At 36.7% G+C, this 23,450-nt stretch overlaps 1 protein-coding gene across 1 annotated transcript in view; it reads right to left on the minus strand.

Moving 5' to 3' along the window:
- Positions 1-23,450, minus strand: part of LRP1B (LDL receptor related protein 1B) — a 375,345-nt gene that overhangs the window by 95,706 nt on the left and 256,189 nt on the right. The window contains exons 44-56 of the mRNA XM_059476167.1: positions 22,404-22,532; positions 20,909-21,028; positions 19,313-19,426; positions 18,974-19,123; positions 16,350-16,472; positions 14,488-14,607; positions 13,522-13,650; positions 12,565-12,687; positions 11,213-11,353; positions 9,884-10,071; positions 8,238-8,421; positions 6,935-7,020; positions 3,379-3,501 (exon numbers count right to left, since the gene is read on the minus strand). Of these exons, the coding sequence (XP_059332150.1) occupies positions 3,379-3,501; positions 6,935-7,020; positions 8,238-8,421; positions 9,884-10,071; positions 11,213-11,353; positions 12,565-12,687; positions 13,522-13,650; positions 14,488-14,607; positions 16,350-16,472; positions 18,974-19,123; positions 19,313-19,426; positions 20,909-21,028; positions 22,404-22,532 (1,730 nt within the window). The remainder of the gene's footprint in view (positions 1-3,378; positions 3,502-6,934; positions 7,021-8,237; positions 8,422-9,883; positions 10,072-11,212; positions 11,354-12,564; positions 12,688-13,521; positions 13,651-14,487; positions 14,608-16,349; positions 16,473-18,973; positions 19,124-19,312; positions 19,427-20,908; positions 21,029-22,403; positions 22,533-23,450) is intronic.

Genomic DNA, 23,450 nt, shown 5'->3' on the forward strand with positions numbered 1-23,450 from the left:
GAGATGTGGCTGCTCTCCCCACGGTGTGCCCTTGAGCACATCTGCTGCTCGTCTCCCCATTTCTCTCTGCAGTCTCCATCAGCATATCCTTCATTTTAATGTCACAGTAGTGCCATATGTCACAGTGACAGAGAGACCATGAGAGCACTCAGAGGTACTGGCTGGAAAGGAAATACTGTGCTTTTATTTCCAGCATTCATGTGGCAGAAGAATGAGGAACTTCCCAAGAATTAGGTAAATTTTAAAAATACTACATTGCTAAGAGACAAAAGTAATTCAGTCACTGGAAAGCCTACAGACTACTGACAGGGATGTGTTATTCTCAGGGTTTTTGATGACTTGGATAATTCTGGAACTTGAACAAATTCCTCTAGATATATGTGATTACAAATCTCATCATGGCATGAGTCAGTCTGGCTTGTCTGGGAGTACTTCATGTCAAGTGTTCAGTAATATTTGAATATTCACAATCATTTGAGTCCATTTTCTTCTAGGCTTGAAAATTCTATTCCTGAGAAGATCTATCCTGACTTATTTCATTCCTGATTAAGGTTTGTGCAACTAGAACTTCAGAAAAAAGCCCCACAGATCAGAAAGCAATACTTGAAAATGTATTATATTTTTTAAGCACTAATAATGGATTTTAGATCTATCCTGACCTATTTCATTCCCGATTAAGGTTTGTGCAACTAGAACTTCAGAAAAAAACCCCACAGATCAGAAACCAATACTTGAAAATATATATTTTTTAAGCACTAATAATGGGTTTATTACTGTGGTGTACATTCTAATTTACTGTTATCTTCATCACCAACAGCATGTGCACCAGAGTTTAAGCTTCATGTATAAACCTGTATTATGTATAACTGAATGTGCTAGTTTTAAATTTATTTACCATCTGAAGACATGGAAAAGCCTTCAAGATAAGAAGGGCTATGGTTAGATGCTTTAAATCAATTTTATAGTTATGAATATGTAAAAGCACCTTCTCAGGTTGTTACATAATTTATCACCTTAAAAAATCTTTTAAAAAAGTTAAATTCCAGCATACACTGCTTTTTTAATGGGAATAAGAGGTTCTAATTTCTAAAACCTGCACACTACCCGCTTCACCAGTCTATAAATGTGTAATTGCAGCAACTGCTGCACGCACTGGCACAAGGGACATTTCATGCAGAAATAGATAACTCTGAAATTGCAGATAGTGGTTTGGCTGTCTAAATAACACACTAAAGCGTCAACCAAAATAATGAGTTTCTCTTTCTGATGGCTTTTCCTTGGGAGAGCCACTTCAGCCTGTCCCAGCCACTGAGACCACCAGTGTGACACTGCATGTGCGTGGTCCAGCTCTTGACTGCGTTTCCCACCAACATTTGAATCCAAACTCTCCATAAAACTCTGTTCTAACAGCTGAACACAGCCATGTGAAAAAGCTGTCATTTCAATTCTCTAAGTATCTCCTCCATGGGCAGAGGCAGAAGAAAAATGAGATGCCATCAGGCTTCCCAGAGCTGGTGTGCTGAAGAAATGCCGTCTCCTGCAAGGGGAATCCAAGGCAATACATCAAATGGCATCACTTACACTGAGAGCTGATCTATTTATAGCAAAAAATAACACAACGAGTGAGAAGATAATAAAACGAGAGATTCATCAGGGCAAAAATCATAAAAACTATCTCTCGTGACAAAAAAACCCCATTAAAAGATGCAAACAGGTTTGCTAGATAACAAATAATAATACCAGCATTTAAATAACTAAATAAAAAGTTATAATACTTTCATTTGAACTATTTTTTAATAATGTCAGTTATTAAGTATGTCCTATAGCAACCTAATAAGAAAGTCAGAGCCACAAAAATTTGGCACTGCATAAAAGGTTACTGACAGACTATGAGACAGCTACAGTATATAATTCTTTTAATTTCTTTCACCTTTTTTTTTAGCTTTCAGAGGCCAAATCTGGGCCAAGTTTTTCACACAAAAACCCAGTTTTTTGTATGAAAATGAAATGGACCTATTTTTATGAATCTTGCATCCTATATGACTAAAATTTTCATGAACATGACACTTGTGCAAATTGCAGATTGATGAAGAAATGAAATATCCTCCATGTCCTCATCCTAATTTTCTTCTAGTGGTTGTTCAACTTTTTGGAACCTTTTCTTATAAATGGAGAAACCTTTTGAAACCTTTTCTTAAAAATGAAATTAATAATGAATCAGTAGAAAGCATTGTTTTGATAGTTTTCTACCTGGTTATTGGAACATTTTTAACAGGGAAAAATTCTTTGTTGCTGAAATAGTGAGGATTAGAAATAAAGAGTCTGAGTAATCCCCAGCCCTTATATAACACTGAATCATCCAGAAGGGACAGAAGCTGAGGAGGATGCTTTGGAAACTGTTTAAGGACAATAAGTATGATTCAAGGATTTAATGGATTTTGAACCCCCACTTTCCAGTTTTCTATTTATTTCCCCACACTGAGTGCATGGTGGATTTTACTTTCACCCCAAAGCAATCAGATTTTCCAGAAGATTTTCATCCACTTGCTTTTTTTTTTCTTTTTAAGAACAATTATTTTGGTGTGAAGGATGCAAATGGGGTTCCCTGGAGCCAGAGAGTTTCAAACCCTAACTCGCATGAGGAGCAAAGCTGATGTGCTCTGAGGTTGTGTCAGTCCACACACCAAGCTGAGAATGAAAACCACAAATCTTTTCTCTCTGCATGTTTATTGGTGTGCAGAGAGGGAAGAAAACTCACAGGATATGTTGCTGCTCATTTAGGTCCCTGTTTCAGAAGGTCAGACATAATAGAATAAACAAAGAATTCCTTACTGCTTATCACCAGTTCTGGGAAAATGTTCACACAAGTCAACAAATGTGCTTTATTGTGGATTTGTGAACTTAATCCACTACAGAGGCAGAACAGGCTGTGCAGAAATGGGAATGCACTTTTACCCTTCACAGCAAAGACACTGAGTTACTTTAATTATCAGTGCAGTGGAGGTGAAACAAAAACAAACTGAAGATCACAGAAAATGTTACATAGGAAGAAATAACACACCAGTGTATTTACACAGCTTACACCTAATTATAGCTCTCTTTTTTCTTTGGCATCCTGGAAGCCACATGCAACTGCCAATTCAGTAAACTGTCAGATAAGTCATAAGGAATTTAGCTCCTAAATGCAGTTCTCCTTGTCCCTATCTTTACTTCAAATAAGATACAAATGCAATTAAATTTTACTAGGACTCACTAGCTCATGCTGCGTTTGTATTCATACACCAAAGCCTCACAATCTGGGTTAAATGTATGAGGGAGCATTTCCCAAAGCACTCAAAAAATTTAATTCTAGTAGTGACATTATTAATCCTCAATTACCTTGATGTCACTTCCATTTAAAGACATTCTGTTTATGCGGCTGCCATTTGGTCTGCTGGAATCAATCCAATAAATGAACTCTTCTCTGTAGTCAAAGTCTATTGCAATCACATTGTTCAGCCCCTAAAAACAGGAAAAAAAAAGTCCATTTATTCAAATGTGTGAACACAAACTGCTGGATAGCATTCAGAATGCAAAACACAGTTAATATTTCTAATGCTTTATTTTACTGTCTGCATATTTCTGAAGCACTTTCCTCTCTTTTCCATACATTATTTGTAAACAGAGTAAGACAAAGACTGTAACAGAAATAAATGTGGTGCCAAATTAACTGTGTCACTTCAAAAAAATGCAGATGATACATGAAACTAAATGAGGCTCCTGTGTTTTTCTATGCTCTTACGTAAATGAAATTTGGCAGTAAATACTTCTAATTTTTCATCAGTTTCACTGCTGATAACTACCTTTGGCCTTTCTTTGGCAAACTAAATGGGAGAGTAAGAAATGGTGGTGGTGCAAAAACACATTAATGTTAATGCCTGAATGAGGAGGTTTTGACTTCTTAGATGCTATATTATAGGTACTCTATATATATGTATTTGTATATATGTGTGTGTGGATACACACAGACACAGTGGTAGATACAAAAAGAGTGAAAGTTGGGGATCCAGCAGGAATCTGGGAATCTCCCATGGCTCCAATTACAAAGCCAACACATTTTGAGAGAGTGGTGATTATATCTGAGTTACTCCAACACGCTGGGAGGAGCAGTCATACAATAATGGCTTTTCATCCCAAATGGCTGATAAGTAAGAAGAGGGTTGCATTCAGGTGATGGCTCTTATTTCCTTATCTGCCCCATAACCTACTGAATATTCTGATAGGTAGTGAAATAACAATTATTCTTAATATGCCAGGTTGTTGTTATCAATGAAAATACGGGGCAGCAGCGCTGAAAGGAGTGGATGCGGTCTGTACTGCCTCTATAAATTCAAGGTCAGTTAATCAATTCCCTTATCAGCCCAATGGCATCCTGCTCTCAGGCAGATCAGCAGCCTCGCTGTTTAGTGTAATTCATTGCTGGGAAGGGAGGTGCTGGACCAGCCAGCTCCAAAGTAAACAAGTAAGGACAATATTTAATCGAACAGAAACTGATACACGGCTTATCCGCCATCTACTGCTGTGTAATTACTGTAAATCTACCTTTTGATCAAAATGTACAGGAAAAGAGGGGTTAGGCTGCACAAATCATCGTTATAAAAAGCCTGAAACAATTCAGTGTAGGAAGACCACTCTTATTTGTCAAAAATATCATGCACATGCAGACACTTTTCACAAAACCAGCTGCAGCTCTGTCAGTCGTAACTGGGCTGCAAAACACTTCTCCTGCCTCTTTTCCTCCTGTTTGTATAATTGCATCTACAGAGAAACCTCCACGACAAATTCTTACTTAACCAAGGAGACAACAGGTCAACAAATACAAAATAATGCTTCATAAAATTTTTTAATATCCTATAAATCAAAGTCGGCAATTTGTAAAAAATATGGCCTTATCTCTATATATTCCACAACACTGTAAAAGTTTCCTAAAGGATCAAGACAAATACAGAGAATTGACTGCCTGCACATCTTTGGTTTCAAGTGTTATATTTGGGGTCAGTTTAGTTTCAATTTTTATCAGAACATCAACTGCAGGCAAACAATTCTGCACGTCTGTTACAGAGTTCTCTGTCCAGACATAATTTCCTCTTAATCATATACATATCTCATTTAAGCCCTCCTAGCATAATTCTTGTCATTTCACAAGAAATCTGCTTTTTAGAAGGAATAGGGAAGATTTCAAACGGCATCAGCTGCCTCAGTCTCTCATCTTAAACCTGTGGGTTTGTTTCTGTTACACACAGCACACAATATATCCTTGGCTGTGATTTGTGTTCCCTTGGTGTCCCACTTAAAAACAGGGAGATAAAAATCACAAATAATGAGGAGGAAGATTATCTACTCTGTCTATTGAAACCCTGAGGATTTTGATGACTAGGAGTGAAGGAAATGGAAACAAAGACGATACATGAGACACAATTCAAACAGTTGTGCTGTTTATGTGTATTTGGAAAAAAAAAAAAAAAAAGAAAAAAGGAAAAGAAAATAGAGGAAAAAGCTGGCACATAACTCAGAGAAGACTGAAGGAGCTTGTACTTTCAGCTCCTTTATTCTGAGTTTATATGGACAACTATTAGAATGGTAATCACAGAACAAATACACAGAGAGAAGGGTGGATTTGCTCCTCTGCCAGAGCCACTCTGGTGCTTGCCAGACGTGCAGGAAAGAGCCAAATCCATCATGGGACTACAAGGACACAAGGAGGGACACAACCCCTCTGTCCTGCTGGTGAAGATCCCTCTTTGGCTTTCACATCAAATGCTGCCTCTGCAGGAGCAAAGACCAGTGGGTTCAACAGCAGAGGTGTCTGTCAGCCCAGTGAATGAATGGAACATGGAGAAAACACACATTTTGTTCAGTGGCTGGAGCTGCTCCCTAAAGCATTGAAAAGGAGCCCATTGAATGCAGGGCCATCTATCAGCACCAGCCACGAAGAAAATCTCCTGTGGCTCCCCTCTTTTCACAGGCATCTATGGACAGGTACACCAGCAAAAGAGGAGAGAGGCAGTGAGATGCAAACGAGAGGGAATCAGAAGGATTTCAGGAGGACAGACAGACTTTGACAATGTCCAAGCTTAAATAAAGGCAATGCTTCATACAAGGTGGGTAATTTCATAATTACGGTTGTGAAGACTTGAGCACCTCTCTTGTGACATTTAAGTGCACAGCACAGCGACACAAGAAGTTACAAAAAGCCTAGTGATATTGATGGGGAGTAAATAATTTCCTAGTCTTACTACAATTGATCCATTAGCATTCAAGGAAATCAATATTTTTATTAAAACATATTTTAGAAATCTAATCTGTGGTAAATAACTACACTTAGGTGAAGCATAGAAGGACAGCAGACTGCTAAAAATGGCAGCTCTGTATTTACATTCATTAATTTACAGTGACATTCTATTTTTGGAGGTTTTCACTTTTTCTTTTCTCTGTTATAAAGTTTTAGAGTAATTACTTTAAAAATTAGATTTACACAAAGACAAGAGTTCACATTTTGTAATACCAAATAAATATGGGGATTGTCTGTCTGAAAATAGATTTAGATTATGACAGCAAGTAGCCCAAATAATACACGGCCAAATAGGTGGGGATTTCTGGGTTTTTTTAACTGAAATAGACAAATTGCACAAAACATATTGTGATGGAAGAGGATCACAAATAACATAATTTTTTAGTACATCAGAATGACTGACAAAACAACTGCCTGAGCTTTAATCATGTCAAATCCAGAAAAAAAATAGTCAATTGAACGTATTGTAATAACTCTGAAGGCACTGCAGTTGTTCTGTGGTGCACACAATGCCAATTATAGGATGATGTTTCTGTCAGTTGCAAACTTTAGAAAAAAATAAAAGTATTGAGTTAAACTTAGAGCATGGTACTATGGTTATACCTGTTTCAACAAAGTGTAGTTGGATCCATCAGTGCTAATTTTTCTTATTTCATGATGATCAGCCAGAATTAAGAAAGGTTCCTCATCTAAACCCCGGGAGAAAGAATATATTAGACTAGCTTTTACGTTAATTTATGGAAAATCAGGAATACAATGCTGAAATACAGATGGCTTGAAAAGTAAATGTTACATGCTCTGATCAATGTTATGGATGAAAGAAATATTTAAAACATTCAAATGCTCCAAGAAAGATCAATGATGCAGTATAAAAATGAACAAAGCAATCAATTAGTATATCTTTCAATGCAATTTAATTCTTTTGCCTTTGTAATATGGGAACCACATTGCATTTTATCCTAATTTAATGTCAGAGATTAAATGGGAAATATATTTCATTCCATATGTTTTAATTTCAACATTTCCTTTCAATTTAACCCTGACTACTAATTATGGTTGCAAACCAAGCAGGTTTTGATAATTTCATTTTGAGTTTTCCTTTGTCTGAATGATACAGTGAGAAAGAAACACCTACTCATAAAACCCTTGATTTTTTTAAGTTTGAACTGAAGCCAGATTTGACTTTGTGTTACCCCGGCTATCTAGTTAATAAAAAGTATTCTCTTTCAGATACTCATTCATGACATCACTGAAACATCTCTGACACTGATATACATAATTCTAAAAATATATATTTTAAGGCTGTCTTTATTTTAGCTCTATTGAGAGACACCTCGACTAAAGCAAAACAAAAAAAAATGATCACCAGTGATAATTAAAAATGTATTAAAGGCTTTGGATCTACTGCTCTTGCACTCTAGAATGTAATTTGTTGTCCAGCCTACTCTGCTCCTGTACTGAGAACATTTGCATGTTATAACAGAGTTGCATTTTCTTTTTTTTTTCCTGCTCCTCCTTTTCAGATGAGGAAGTTTGATGTACATTCTAATATTCTAAAGGTGATGAAATCTTATCATAACCATGCTATTATCATCTGACTCAGAGGCAGAACTGTGATGTATTTTAACTTTTCTAATACTTTCTCTAATAAAGTTAATTATTTACACTTTCAAAAACCACTATCTATTTATTACAAATGAGCTGAGGAAAACACAGACTAAAAATATAGCTTATTATTGCATACAGACACAGCCACATTCCTATTTTAAATTGAAAAAGCAGCAGATTCAAAGTAACTCTGTCTTTATCTTGCATATAAAGGTACCACAGACCTCGGGGCTAAGTTTTTTTTTCCACAAATTATTTTGGTACAGCTGTGGATTATAAAATCATTAAATAGTAATACCTGAAAGGGATTTGCAGCCATTTGGGTTATCAGGCTGTGTTTCATACCCTTCTGCACACAAGCATTTGTAGGTTCCATAGGTATTGATGCATTGCTGGCTACAGGGAAATCCAGATGAACATTCATCAATATCTACACAAGTTTTGCCATCATCCTTCAGGAGGAATCCAGGCCAGCATTTGCACTGGGAAAGAAAACCAAATACATTCATTTTTAATTCTGTTTATCACCTGTGTGTACTTGCTTCTGAATATGTTAGCATCATAAACTTTTTATGTATCTCATTTTTTCAAGTAACATCTTAATTACTTTGCTGCCTGTATGGTTTACAGGAGGCATGCCTACTTTTCTTTTCAAATATTGCTGATGTGATCCTAAGCACTATTTCCTCCATAAAAACCCAAACAAAATCCTGTAGAATGAGTAATTATTCTTCCTACTTTAACTGAAGAAAAAGTAAAGCACACCTTTTCTAAAATATGGAAAAGATTTTTTTTCTTGAAAATAATGATGGATGGACCCTTTGGAGTTCTTAAGTTTCAATTATACATGTGTTTTTTGGTAAAGATAGACAGTTTTTAACTATTTTTCTTGGAATCATTGATACCACCTAGCAATCTGCATAACCAACACAGGAATGTGAATCAGAACTCCTGAGGCTGATTAGGAGCTGGACGTGGACAATTCTTGTAGATCTCCTCTAATTCAGAATATTCTCTGTTTCTCTGACATTTATTTGGGTCTGGTGATGATCCTGGCAACTTTATCACATGCAATGTGAAAGGTGCAAAATACAACTGAGCAGAGGGGTTTTAAAAAAGGGGCATAAATTTTATCCACAGAAGACTTCCTGTCATGTTCCCTTCTACATTCTCTATTTCTCTCTGCAGAGATCCAGGACGTGTTTTCTCCACCACTTCAACAAGGTTTTTGTTGAACCCAACAGCTCCTGAGTCTCTGTCCCAACCCTCTCAGCTCCAGAGGGTTGAATTCCCGCACATCTACGCCAAGCTGCACAGATTTTATTTAGTTCTCAGTGGGCCAATGTTCAGCTGAAAAGACGAAACTTTGGGAGTGCAATTAGGGTTACTGCAGAGTTAAAATCCTGAAAAAAAAAAAGTCTTTCTTCTATTTTTAGCTGCTATTTACAGGCTGCTGCATGTTGTTCCTCTCTACTTGTCAAGGCCCAAGAGCAGATTCAAAAAACATCCTCACACACAGACAATGAACAGTTTTGCTCTGCTACTAAAGTGATATTACTTTAAATATTTCTATAAGTCTCTGTCTTAGGAAAAAAAACAAAAACGAAACAAAAACCTGGAGAAAACCACTATTTCTGCTCTTCATTCCTATGTATTGTAAAATTTTTACTCATTGATTTTCAGTGCTCTGTATACACCAATATGATTTGTTGTATTTAAAGCACCTTTCCGTAGGTTTAAAATATGCACTATACCATTTTTTAAATACAATTGGCAATTGTTTGCTTACAGGGAATGAAAATTTGAATGTTCTTATTTTGGCATGTAAGCTACTTCACTACAAAAAGACACCACACAGTGGGGCTTTATAATAATCATGCAGTAGTTAAACACTTGAGAGCTAAAAATTCACATTATATTAAACCACATTTTGCAATTATTCACCTTGTATCCAACAGGAAGGTCCTGGCAATCCTGGGAACAGCCACTGACTTTCTTACTGAGGCATTCATTAATGTGGCAGCTCTTCTCATCAGACCCATCACTGCAATCTTCTTTGTTATCACAAACCTCGCTTTGAGGAACGCACTTGCCGTTTTTGCACATAAAAAAAGAGCTGTTACATGACTGCTCTGGAAAATAAAAAAGAACACACAACTTGGTGTCATCTCCTAGTATTTGGAATTAGTTTTCTCATGGATCAGCTGCTGTGTGAAAGCAAAAGTAAAAAAATTGTGTAGCAACTGAATATTTATTCCTCATTGATAGCTTTATGATAACTTCCCACTTTTGAGTGTGTTTGAAGGTTATTCCTCTCCTGGAAAAATGGGTGAAGACATCAACTTATTACTCCCTCCTTTATATTTTTTTTCATATAATTGAGAACCCTCTGCATAATCTCTGCACAAAATACAGTTCTAGTTTCCAAAAGTTAAAAAACATGAGTTCCCCCTCCGTGGATGCTGAGAGGTTTAAGAACACAACTGGCTGAATTCCAATGCATTTCTTGTCTAATGACCTGCAAAATATGTTCTTCCCTGTTTGGTAAAATTTCAGTTACATTCAGATCCTTCAAATAACAACTGGAATATTCAAATAAATATAAGGTAGGTGTGCTGCCTCACCTCACAGCAGATGAGTGTTTGCCATCGAAATTGGAATAAAGAACCTGGCTACAGTGCAATGAAATGCTAAGGTCTAGACAGAAGAATTGGTCTTTCAAAAAGCCACAAACTAGAACAACATATGCAGACCAGGACTAACTTCCCTCTCAAAAACCAGTCAAACCTCATCAAACTTATTAATGTAAGCAGAAAATATCAATTGGGTCAATAATTTACTAAAAAAATTAAAGCAGTGTTCATTATTTATAGTGGAAGCAACTTTATACCCCCTTTTATATGAACTCCTTCTGTGTGATGAATATCTGGAACGTAATAACCATTATAAGAGCAAGGTAGAAACTTTGGAAATTACAATATTAATATTATCTTATTTTAGCATCAACAGGAGTTATGCATTAAGGAAGTGTCTGCTATTTTATTCCATAGGAACTGGTGGCTTGAACTTTGTTAACTGAAGTTTTGGATGCTCAGAACAATTTCTCCTTGCAATATACAATATCACCATGAAAGCACTGGAAATTTAAGGTGTGAGGTTTTACATTTGCTGACTTAGAGCCCTAAACCATCGCTCTCAAAAAAGAAAGGTCGCATGCGTTCTTTAAAAAATTGCAAAACTTAACTTTTGCACTTGGTGCAAAAAACTACAAACCTGAACTTTTGCACTTGGTGTTGAGAGGGGCTTCATCAGAGTGGTCTGGGCAGTCAAAGTCCCCATCACATTGCCACTGGGAATTCAGCAGGCAGCGCCCATCAGCACAGGTGAACTCTCCAGGACGGCAGCGACGATACCCTGCAAAAGCAGCAACCACCCATCTCATGCTTGCTCCCATAGTTTCAACATAAAATTCTGCATTTTTGAAGCAACAGAAAGAAAATTATTTTTTGCTCCATTTAGAGATGCAGAGCGCTCATACACCAGCAAAGAGAGAAATCAAAATAAAGAAATCTGTAATATACAGATATTTTCTAGCTATTTTCTCTATTGTGGTTCTCAGTTCTGGAGCAAATTTAGGAATAAATAACCAATATAGATTGCAACAGCACAAAACCAGGGATGATAATTGTCACTGTCATATATTTTGGAAAAATCCCTTTGCCAGGATTTCTTCTCCTGGGAAGCCGAGAAGTCTCAGAGGAAAGTGAAAACAATAATGATCTGATTTGCTTCTCCTGTGTTCTGCTGGTTTGGACTGTGGTTGGAGATTGTTTATCCAACATGTGAATTATTTTTACTTAATGAAAAATCATGGTCCAGCTGTGTCAGGACTCTGGAGAGAGTCATGAGTTTTCATTAGAATCTTGTTAAGCCTTCTGTAAGTATCCTTTCTCTATTCTTTAGTATAGTTTTAGGATCATATCATATCATAATAAATTAGTCTTCTAAGAATATGGAGTCAGATTCTCAATTCCACCTTCATCCCAGGGACCATAATAAATACCACAGATAATCACCAATTTGTCATTTTGAAGGGGATATTTACTCTGTATTTTCCATAAATTTTATTTATATAGATTAATGCTTCTGAGTATGGCCCAGATACATTGAACAGACACTCAGAACATATAAGAAATCCTAAATTCACGTGAATGCTGAAAATTAAACATTCACATGTGGTTATAATTGATATAATTTAAATGCAGTCATAATCATGACAGATGTGTTTGATTCTTTGATAGGAAAAAAAAACATATATGGAGACAAAGAAAAAAATTCATATAATAAACAATAAATGCTAGGGCATACTTTTAAAATTCTCCTAAATTTTAATTTTATTAGCAGTAAACTGCAATTCTCTATGGAAAATAATTTGTCACTGTAGCCCCAGATACAAGTTAATTCAAGCTGTATTAATTACTGCATAGTTTAAAAGTGAGAATTAAAACAATTAAAAAAAAAAAAAAAGAAGAACTTTCTTTTTCAATAATGCCTTAGACCCTGAAGAATGCCTTACAGTCAGCAGTGTGAAATTGTTTTATTTACTCTATTTTTGTTATACTTGCCACATTCCAGGGATTCATCTGATCCATCTCCACAGTCGTCATCGTGGTCACAAACAAACTGTTTGGGAATGCAGACTTTGTTATGGCACATGAAAGCATTCTCATCACAAGTGTTATTGGGAGCTAAGGAAAAATACAGCACATAAAAAAAAAAAAGAGAGAAATTGAGAACAATCAGATAAACAACCGATTTTCTTACACAAAGATGAAATGAGAAGTGAATTCAATGGAAATAACCATAACTTTTTAGTCAGATAAAAAGCATCACACAATTGAATACCAGAAAACGCTACTCATCACAAAGAATGCTACAGAAGTAAAGATAGCTGAAATCTTCTGTAATCCAAGAAAGAAAAGCTTCAGAAGTCGATGCTGTCTATGGCTAAACTGAGGTCAGGCTCTGAAGAAAAGAATATTTTGGAAAAAGATATATTGTATTGGTCTGCTCCTGAACAAATGCTCTTTCAAGTCCACAAACACTCAAAATATATGGAATATACTTATGTACCATTTTTATGTATTAATAAAAAAACCCCTCCAATGAAACTATTACCAAACTCCTGACACTGCTCATGGAAATGTGTCCCAGGTAGACTGAAGTAACATTCTATAGGGCAGGAGATGTCAGGATCTGAACAATTAGAGTCAATTGAAGACAGAACTTGCATCTCCCCTCTATCATGCACAACCTCCTTTACATGAGCAGCAGCATTTTCCTCAGGAGGAGCAATAAAACTGCAGAGTCGCTGAAGTGCTGATTTTCACCAGTAAACACTGCATAATGCCGACGAACTGCCACACATCCTGATCTCCACCTGGGCTGCCTCGCTGTGTCAGCCCGAGTAAAGCTGTGAAGGACGTGCTCACACGTGGGTCAGCACTCTTCACCAGCAAAATGGACATGAAAATAACATGAAATAGCACGAGAATAACATGTTTGTGGACGTGCAAACCTACCACAGCCCGCTGTGGAGAGCTCATCGCTTCCGTTGGGACAGTCGCGCTCGCCGTCGCAGAGCCAGTGCTGGGGCACGCAGGCGTGGGAGCCCAGGCAGCTGAAGGTGCCTGCAGCACACGTCACTGAGCCTGGGGACACACGGCAGGGGAGCCATCAGCACTGAGCCATCCCAAATCCCCAGCTGGAATACCCGAGCCCATGTTTGTGTGGTGACTGGCAATGATTAAAGGGGTTTATTTTAAAATCTCAGCTATTATTATGCACATTATGATAAACTGTAGCCGTGATATTTTCTGAAAAAATCCTTTCCTTAGGATTTTTTTCTCCTGAGAAGATGAGAGGCCTCAGTAACAAAATATAAACATTGATTATCTGCTGCTGTGGAATGCAAGAGGTGGATCTGTGATTGGTCTCATGTGGTTGCTTCTAATTAATGGCCAATCACAGTCAGCTGGCTCGGACTCTCTGTCCAAGACAGAAGCTTTTGTTATTCTTCTTTCTTTTTCTATTCTTAGCTAGCCTTCTGATGAAATCCTTTTTTCTATTCTTTTAGTACAGTTTTAATATAATATATATCATAAAATAATAAATCAAGCCTTCTGAAATATGGAGTCAGATCCTGGTCTCTTCCCCCATCCTAAAACCCCTGTGAACACTGTCACAATAAACCTCCTGGCTGGGATTGTTTTACAGTCAAATTTTGACAGAATCACTGGGTTGGAAGAGACCTTCAAGATCATCAAGTCCAACCCAGCCCCAACACCTCAACTAAACCCTGGCACCCAGTGCCACATCCAGGCTTTGTTAAACACACCCAGGGATTGTGATTCCACCACCTCCCTGGGAACACCATTCCATAACTTTATTATCCATTCTGTAAAAAATATTTTTTCCTAATATCTAACCTTGGTCTCCCTCATTCAGCCTGATTTGACCCAACCCAGGAGTGAAAAGATCCAGCTCACCACAGATGGCATCGCTCTCATCTAAACCATCCCCGCAGTCATCCTCGCCATCGCAGGTCCACTGCTTGGAGATGCACTTGTTTGCAGAGCAAGCAAACTGATTCCAGGAGCAGGACGAATCTGGGGGTGACACCAGGCCCTGCATTTGTTAGGTTCACAACATCACTGCATTCCCTGCCGTTTCAAGCACAGTTTAAATTTTTTTGCACTGCTCCTTTCTCTTCTCCCACTTTCCATGTATTAAAACGCTCCAACTCAGCACAATCTCAATCTTGTTATTCAGCATATTATCAGTTTGTCCAAGAGTTTGCATTCACCAACACATTTTTAAAAACAAACAGCAAAACATTCCAAAATTTTCAAATCTTTTGTAAGTGAGATGAGGATGAACACTTTAAAAAACTGAAGCCTAGTTTGCATATTTAACAGCTGCTACAACTACAGTGAACTCTTTTATTTGGGTAGTAGGACAGAGAGGGCACAGTTCAAATTTTCCAACTCAGCCTTCCTCCTGGTATTCCAGCAGCTAACTCCATCTTTGAAAGATGTTTTCTTATTTTTTCTCACAAGAAAAATTTCCGTGTTTTTGCTTTATCACATTTACACTTTTCTGTACATTGCAAATAAGAGCTTAGTTTCTACATTTCAAAATCAGACTGCAAAACTGTCCTAAATCAATGCTATTCTTTTCTGAAAAACTCCTGTCTTGCATTTTTTCTAGTCTTCTTTCTTTAAGAATAAAGTTTATTTTGTTGCAACTGATTTTGACGACAAAAAATTTAATAATAACATTAAAAAGAATTTTAGGTAATAAAACCTGAATTTGAAGGACAGCATTGTAACAGGTATCTTAAAATGGGTAAGAGCAATCAATGGGGAAAGAAGCATTGGCTTAACCCCCTTCTCTTTTGCCCACAAAAATCAGCTAACTCAGTTTACAGTATCGTACACAACAATATAACACCTGGAAATATAAACACCAAGTTATGCTTGACAAATGTGGCCAACAAAAAAGACTCTGATTGTCACAGTGCACAGCACTTCCTAATTTCAAAGTTATGAGATAAAAATACACAATGTAAACTGCAAACCAAATATGGAAGCATGTCAGTGGGAACTGGGTCATGAAGAGAGTAATAAAATAAATAATAAGCAATAAAATGTTCAGTCATGGTAAGAAGTAAAGGAAAAAACCCAGAAAAACTGAAAAAAAACCCCCAAACTTCAGGTCTTATTTAAATTGGGAATAGAAATTTTTGACACTACTTTCTGGTACAATTTCATTACAAAAATAATCCATTCAGGTAATCCATGCAAACTGATAAGACCAGCTTTCACTAGGAGTAAAACCAACCTGCTTTGTGCCTCAATTAGGTAAAATTTAAGAATCTGAAAAGATCTGAGACTGAACGGACCCTTAACCCAGTTCACAGTTCATGCTGTGTTATATTTACATCACTTTTGTCATTACTTTAAACAATTATATCTGTATGGTCTCTGATGCAAAGCGATGCCTACTTTGAGCTTTGGGTATTTCCTGCTGGGCTCCAGACACTGATTCAAATTCATTATATCTGTAAAACCCTTCTAATGAGGAGTTGTGAAGAATTAGTGGAATTGTTAAATATTAAATTAATAGAAAGGCCTGTATATAAATATATCCTTAAGAGAGAAAAAAAATTTAAAGTGCTTTCATTCTGGCATAGAATTTAAGGTATTGGCAGCATGAAGTATTAGAGTTGAATCTGCAAACACGGCATTAAAGATTTTTTTTTATAGAATCTCTGAGATATAAATGCACACTTCTTTGTTTCCAAAGTGCATTAGTGACTAGAGAGATGCAAATAAGACAAAATGCTCACCACAGTGCAATTCATCTACTCCGTCCTCACAGTCTTTCTGCCCATCACAAAGCCAGGTGGTCAGAATACATCTTCCACTAGGACAACCAAAATAATTTTCTTCACATGTGGGTTTGTTTTGAACTGTGATAAAATAAAGAATGTAATGTAAAATGGTCTCTACTAGTATGATTAGGAGCCTAATACATTTCTGCTAAATTTCTGAATACTGATGGACAGAGTGTTTATGTCTAAGAATGGGAAAAAAAAATGTGTTCATAAAAAAAAATAAAGTGATAGCTAAGTAGTTTGGGGAGCTGAAATAGTTGTTTTTTTATTTCTTAGAGAAGAATCAGAGCACGGCTTCAAACCAAATCAAAAGGCCTAGAGAGGAAAGTAGTTCAGTTTACAGGTTTTGAGGTCAGGCAGGTCAGCATTGCTTGTTGTTTTACACCAGCTGAAGAAATTGCCCTTCTGAACTCTCTGCTGTCATTTACAAGATAATCTAATTGTGGCAGTATTTTTGTCACTGGGAGAAGCCACAAATCTCATGCATGCACTGACTAACAGGAGCTACACCAGTGATGCTGGAACCAGAGGTTTAGACTTGGTCAGAAACTAAAAACTTCTCCCTTGCCTTTTAATTTTGTTGAGTCAGAAAGTAATTTAAAATTTTACTTTTATGAATGATTAAGAAACCAGGTGTGAGGAAAGAAAACATGCCACATGTAGAGTTTAATGATGCAAGCACAAATATTATCTAATAACAGTTTATTTTCAAAATCTTAAGTAAGGTCCTGGGAAAACCCAGGATGGAATTCCAAGTACTGGAGACCACTGAAACTCTCTGCCATGGTTTTCATTATTCCTTTAGTGTACTGGATTTGTTTTCAGCCTCCTCTCTTTAAAAGGAAAGGTAAAGTAAACATTTATGGATTTTACAGCTGTATGAATAAAAAAGAAAAAAAAAAAGATTAAAGAAAGAAGTGGAACATCTGTGATGACTTGGTAGGTATTAAGGGTTCCCTAAGCAAAGCTACCCTCCATGAGTATTTTGCTGTAATTTTCTGTAAGAACAATGACACTGAACCAAACTGCTAATGGGAATTGCAATATTCATAACAGAAACAACACTCAAAAACTTAATGTGCCAGAGCTGGTCAGTTTTGAATGAAATGGCAAAGGAAATCACATGTAGGCTGAGTGGGGATGGTATTGCTTCCAACTAAAGGGAGGAATGATCCAGGCAATTAGTCACACATTAAAATGATGGAACATTTTGGCACACATTTGGAATTCAGAGAGAAGTAATACAAATAAATGGACAATGGAATAAAATGCACATTAGTGTACTTATGCAACATTGGTTTACCGAAGCTGTAGCACACTGCTCTCAACATTTTCCTTGATATGGAATAAAACCCTTTCTTTGTTTAAAAATACAGCAAGTTAAGCTCTTTTGGCCTTAATGAAGCGTTATATACAATAAATTCTTCATAATTAAGAGATAATCTAGAGAATGTAGAGATTAGAATGAAAGCTCTAAATTAATATGCATCTATTTTATAGGACTGATGAAAGTTCTTAATGATATGTTGGCTCACAGTACTGCTGAAGTCCCAGGTTCCTCTGGATCCTGGTAATATTTTTGTCAATAAATTTGGCACAATGTATATGAGAATTCTAATAGAACCTTCTGGTGACACAACAGGATTATCACACAGATTAATCTAATTCTTTCCATTTAATGTTCTCTTATGTCCACTACTGTGCAAAAAATTTGATGGCATTGAACAACATAAAATTAGAAGTTCTAAATTTACAAACAAATAAAAATTATTATTTAGTAAATATTTGTTTTTATTTAACTAGTTCTTATAGAAAAGAGAGTTACGAGCCAACAGAAGGGTAATTTCACTTTAGAGCAAATCAATTGTTAAAAAAATAGAAATAAAAAGTGTTTTCATTTTGTATTTAGTATTCTCAAACTCAGATGAGGAGTTCTGGATAAAAATGGAGCAAACACAAATTCCCTCCTTGATTAGGTAAGAACTGAATATTATGAATAATTCATTGGTTAACATTAAATAGAACTCCAGTCCTGTGGCTGGGGCTCAGGTTATCATGATCAATTTTCCTGGCTGCTATCACAAAAACAACAACCCTGGATTCCACCCTGGCAGCCTTTTCCAAGGACCTCCACCAAATAAAACAGAAAGTAAAACAAGTCAGCAAGAAAAGAAATACCACCCACTAAAGCAGTAGCTAATAGAAGTTCCTGAGTGATTATGCTGATGCTTGATGAGCTTGACATTTTAATGACTCGTGTTTTACTTAAATAAAAATGATAAATGACAGGCCTAACCTGGAGGAAATAGAAGGCTAGACATTACAGTTTGCTTCAGAAAAAAAGCCAGTATTCATTTGTAATAATTTCCATAATCCCAGGAAACACAAAATAAAGGTGAATAAACTGCATTCAGCACTGTAATAATGTCTATGTTAAATAAACCAGTATTGACCGAATTAACATTCTGCAACACAATGAGAAACACTCTCCCTCCCCAAATAGGACCTTTTTTCTTTGTTTAAAAGGTTAATTAATGTTTTGAGTTTGGGTTTTTTAAAAATTTTTTTACAGTTACCTGGGCATTTTAATTCATCTGTATAATCTCCGCAGTCATTAGACCCATCACAAATCCATTCTGGCAGTATACAGAGGGAAGTGGAATTACAGCTGATAAATCCTGAAGATTTTATCCCAAGTTTATAGAAGTAAGCACAGTTTGTATTATCTGGAAAGAGACAGAAAATTACCACACACCTAACACAGCCCGACAGCCTCAACCTTTAATTTTCACGTTGGGCTGGAGGAGCCCACGCAGGCATTGGAATCCCAAGCAGCAACACCCAGGAATGAACCGCTCCAACACAAGGAACAATCAAGGAGCAGCTGCCGGGAGGGAGCAGGAACACAAACTCACTGCAGTTCTTCTCATCCGAGGCATCTGCACAGTCGATGATCTGGTTGCACTGCGCCGATTTCCCCACGCAGAGCCCATCGGCACAGCGGAACTCTGCCGGGCCGCACGCCGCGTCTGCAACACGCGGACAGAAAGGACGTGAATTTGTGCGCTAAACACGCTCTGCAGATGCACACCACACACATGATGATGCCTTTCAGAACGAGGCATTCAGAACACACCGTACCTTCCAGCAGGTGTATGATTTGGAGTTTATTACACATTACAGGTTGCTAATTTTTTAATTTATTTTTTAGCCCAAAAGTGTCTCTAGGTAATTCAGTTCGTTTTGAGATAATCAATTGTCCTGGTTTTGCAAGATGGCAGATTTCCCCGAGAGGCTGCTATTTGTGAAAAAATTGTGAGCCATGAGAGAACTGGGTTTTTTTCTTGTGGAGAAATCTCCATAACATTAACAAGAGGGACTTCTCTCCCTAAGTGAACTTTTCTAGAAGTGGCAAACTTACTGAAATTTTGGGTTTGTTTCTTTACATTGCCAGTGGGAAAGAAAAGCTGTGAGGGAAGGAGAAGTGTTCTGAAGGTTTTGTCATGATTCTTATTACTCTTTCTTCTAGCTACTGTTAATAAATTTTTCTTCATACCCTTTTAAATTTTTGAGCCTGCTTTGCCTTTTTCCTAATCCTACCTCACAGCAGGAAGTGAGTGCACTGGTGACTGGCCAGCACTGAACCCACCACATTCATTGGTGTGTTGGCCAAGAAATCTCAAAATTGATGAAATCTCAGATTGGTGAACCAAAACCGCCACATGAAATTGGTGTTTCCACCTGGTTTCAAACTGAAACCACTACATCAGCATTTGAGGGAGGAAGAAGCATTTTCAGGATCATATGTGAATCCCAGATTTATTTCTTGTAAAACCAGCTTGGGTTTCTCGACTATATTTTTTAATTATATTTAGATAAATGATTAACAATAATTTGGTGCCTTTAAAAAATGCTTGCTGCTGTTTAGCTTTTAGTTATAAATCACGTGGAATAATATCCCTGTCAAACTTTCTGAATTGTAACTAAGGATTTGTATGGTCTGCTTGTTGGTCTATATGCATTGGCTGTTGCAAAGCTATAAATATTCATGTTAAAAGATATAAATCAAAAAACAATTCTGATATGAAAAGGAGAACAATTCTAGTAAGCTTTGCAAAGGATATGGACACTGCCATGGATCTGAGAAGCAGGGAAATGGAGCATTTCCTGCTTCAGACAAGAAGCACATGCAGAGGATAAATCACCATCTTTCAATCTGTCCACAGTAAAGTTACTCTCTCATTACTTCACAGAAGATACAGCACCTGTATTTTATATTTTATATATATAAAACATAAAATATTATATGCATAATGCACATGTATATATTATATTTTAGAGCCAAAACCACTCTCCTTCTAGAAGACTGTAGGTGCAAACCAAAAATCAGCCTTTGCATCAATCCCACCATAAGATTAAATCACACGTTATTTTCCAGCTACTCCTATTTGCATAATGAGTATTTACAAAGCAATATTCAGAAATCACCCAGGAAATAAGATGCCATTTACCTTTGCAGTCAAATTCATCAGAGTTGTCACCACAGTCATTGGCACCATCACAGACTCTGTCGCTGGGAACGCAGCGGCGGTTGGAGCACGGCTTGAAGCCCTTCCGACAGCCTCTGTTCTCTGCAAAGTTAAATACCAGCTCATGATTGGATTGACACCTCATGCAAACAGCCTCACCCTCCATCCAAACAAACATTCCAGAACCATGTTTTAATTGGTGATGCGTTCCAAGCTACAGGGAAAAAAACAACCTTCAGAAATTGTTCATCCATTATGCAGCATAACTTGGATGGATATAGGGATAAAGAGCAATGAATGAAAGCATGATGAGAAAGAATGACCGAAAAAAGAGAGAGAGGGTGGCCTCATTCCCAGCTTTCATTATCTTGGTACAAAATGCCCATGTACTTTAAATGCATTTGTTTTGACACACTTGTTTGGGGAGAATGTTTGCATGTGGCATCACACAGAATGAAGCATACTAAATATGGCCTAAACCAAAACAGGAATAAATGGAGAATAATATAATAACAGACATTAGCACAGATTTTTTGGATTTCTGAGCCCCAATACCAACAGCGTTCTGCTCAAGAACACTATTGAAGAATGTATGAATTTTACATATAATGATATGTTTGAAAATTCAGGACTGATTTACTAAAGACCTAATTATTGCAGAAGTCACAATAATAATGTTCACTGCATTAGATATTCAAAATAATGAGTCCAGCACTCTCTCTCCTTTACCAGATTCAGAAAGCAACACCCTGTATATGACCTAGTGCATGAAAGGACCGCAGTTCTTCCAGGTTTTTCTCCAACATGTAGCAAAATACTTGGTAGATTTTACTTAAATGAAGCAAGGTGTTCACTGTCACACTGCAAATTAATAGAATGTGCTTCATAAAATTACGTGGCAAATCCATGGAAAGACAAATTGTTGGTTCTCAGGATCACAGAATCGTGGAATGGGTTTGAAGGGACCTTAAAAACCATCTCCTTCTACGCCCTGCCATGGGCAAGGATACCTTCTACCATCCCAGATTGCTCCAAGCCCTGTCCAACCCAGCCTTGGACACTTCCAGGGATGGGGCAGCCACAGTTACTCAGGGCAACAAACTTGTTTATTTATAGATTCATTTATAAATCTATTTATAAATTTAATAACTAGCATTTATATATTTTATATTACTGTAAAATAAGCTATCATCTTTCAAAAAGCAGTTAGCTATGTTTTTCCTTGTTTTTGTTCTAGACAGAAACATGAGAACATCTGAGATGCTTTTTATTAAATACGTCACTTAATACATGAAGTTTGGAAGAAAAAAATATTTTCAGGTAATTTTTCCCATGTCATGTCAAGGTTTTCTTAATGTGTGTTGGCATTTTCTTCCTGGGCATTTGGCTGAGCAATTGGTGTGAATAAGAGGAAGTAAACTAAGGATGTTTAACACCAAAATGACAACAGGAAGGTGAAAGATCTGGAAATACCCACCACAGTAGAAAAGTTTCTCATCAGACTTGTCCTTACAGTGAGCAATGCCATCACAAGTCAGCTGATAATCAATGCATTCACCGTTCCCACATTCAAACTCCGAATAGATGTTGCAAGTAGAATTTTTACCTAAAAATAAACCACATTAACACGTAATTTTTAAAAGCTTTTACAACTAGTGAAAATGAGAAAACATGCTGGCTGCATTTCAGTTTTGACCTACATTAATTTTGAAAAATTGAGTACAAAACAGTAAAACACACCATGGCATCAGAAATTAAAAGCTTCTACAAAAAGAACCTGTAAAAGAAAATACATTGAGAAATATCCATGAAGGAACATGCAGTGAAACAATTCACAAGCACTCGTTCTGATAAGATAAGAACTCTGGAACTACTGTGCTCAGCTTGCTTCAAATCACCCATGTCTTCCCAACCTCCAGCTTAAATGATACAGCCTATACCCCAAGGCACAAAACCTGCTGCTTCCATTTTACTTTTTTCTTTTATTCACAAAAACTCTCCCCTTCTCATCGAGTGGATGTTCTATTTATTATTTTAGAAGAGAACCAGGTGCACATTTAAAATTTTTAATCTTTTACTTAAGAAACAAAAACATTTCAGAAATTGGACACAAAAGTTCGGTCATGAACTTCAGGGTAAGTCAAACATCTGCTTTGTGAGTATGGTTCCAACCAAAATATCAAAGTGAAGAGAAACGAGGAGGATTTAGGACAATTCAAGAAGAAGAACAATGGAGAAATTATATCCAATTGTTATGCTTCTGTCTTTTTTCCATTATAATCACTTCAGCAAAAATTCAGAAAGAACCAATGTCTGTTGTATGCAGTAGCCAAGCCAATATAAGTTCAAAGCATTTCTTGATTTGATTGAAACATGAAGAAAAAGTGCTGAAAACAGATTCTGAATAAGGTGAGATCTGGTCTTGAATATGATTTATTTATTCCTTTACATTTGAAGTAGTATCTTTATCTCTTTTCCCTCTTTTCTCCATTTTCTAACATTGTAAGAACTTATGGAGAATAAT

The sequence above is a fragment of the Ammospiza nelsoni genome, chromosome 7, assembly GCF_027579445.1.
Source record: "Ammospiza nelsoni isolate bAmmNel1 chromosome 7, bAmmNel1.pri, whole genome shotgun sequence".
In the NCBI taxonomy this organism is placed as follows: domain Eukaryota; kingdom Metazoa; phylum Chordata; class Aves; order Passeriformes; family Passerellidae; genus Ammospiza; species Ammospiza nelsoni.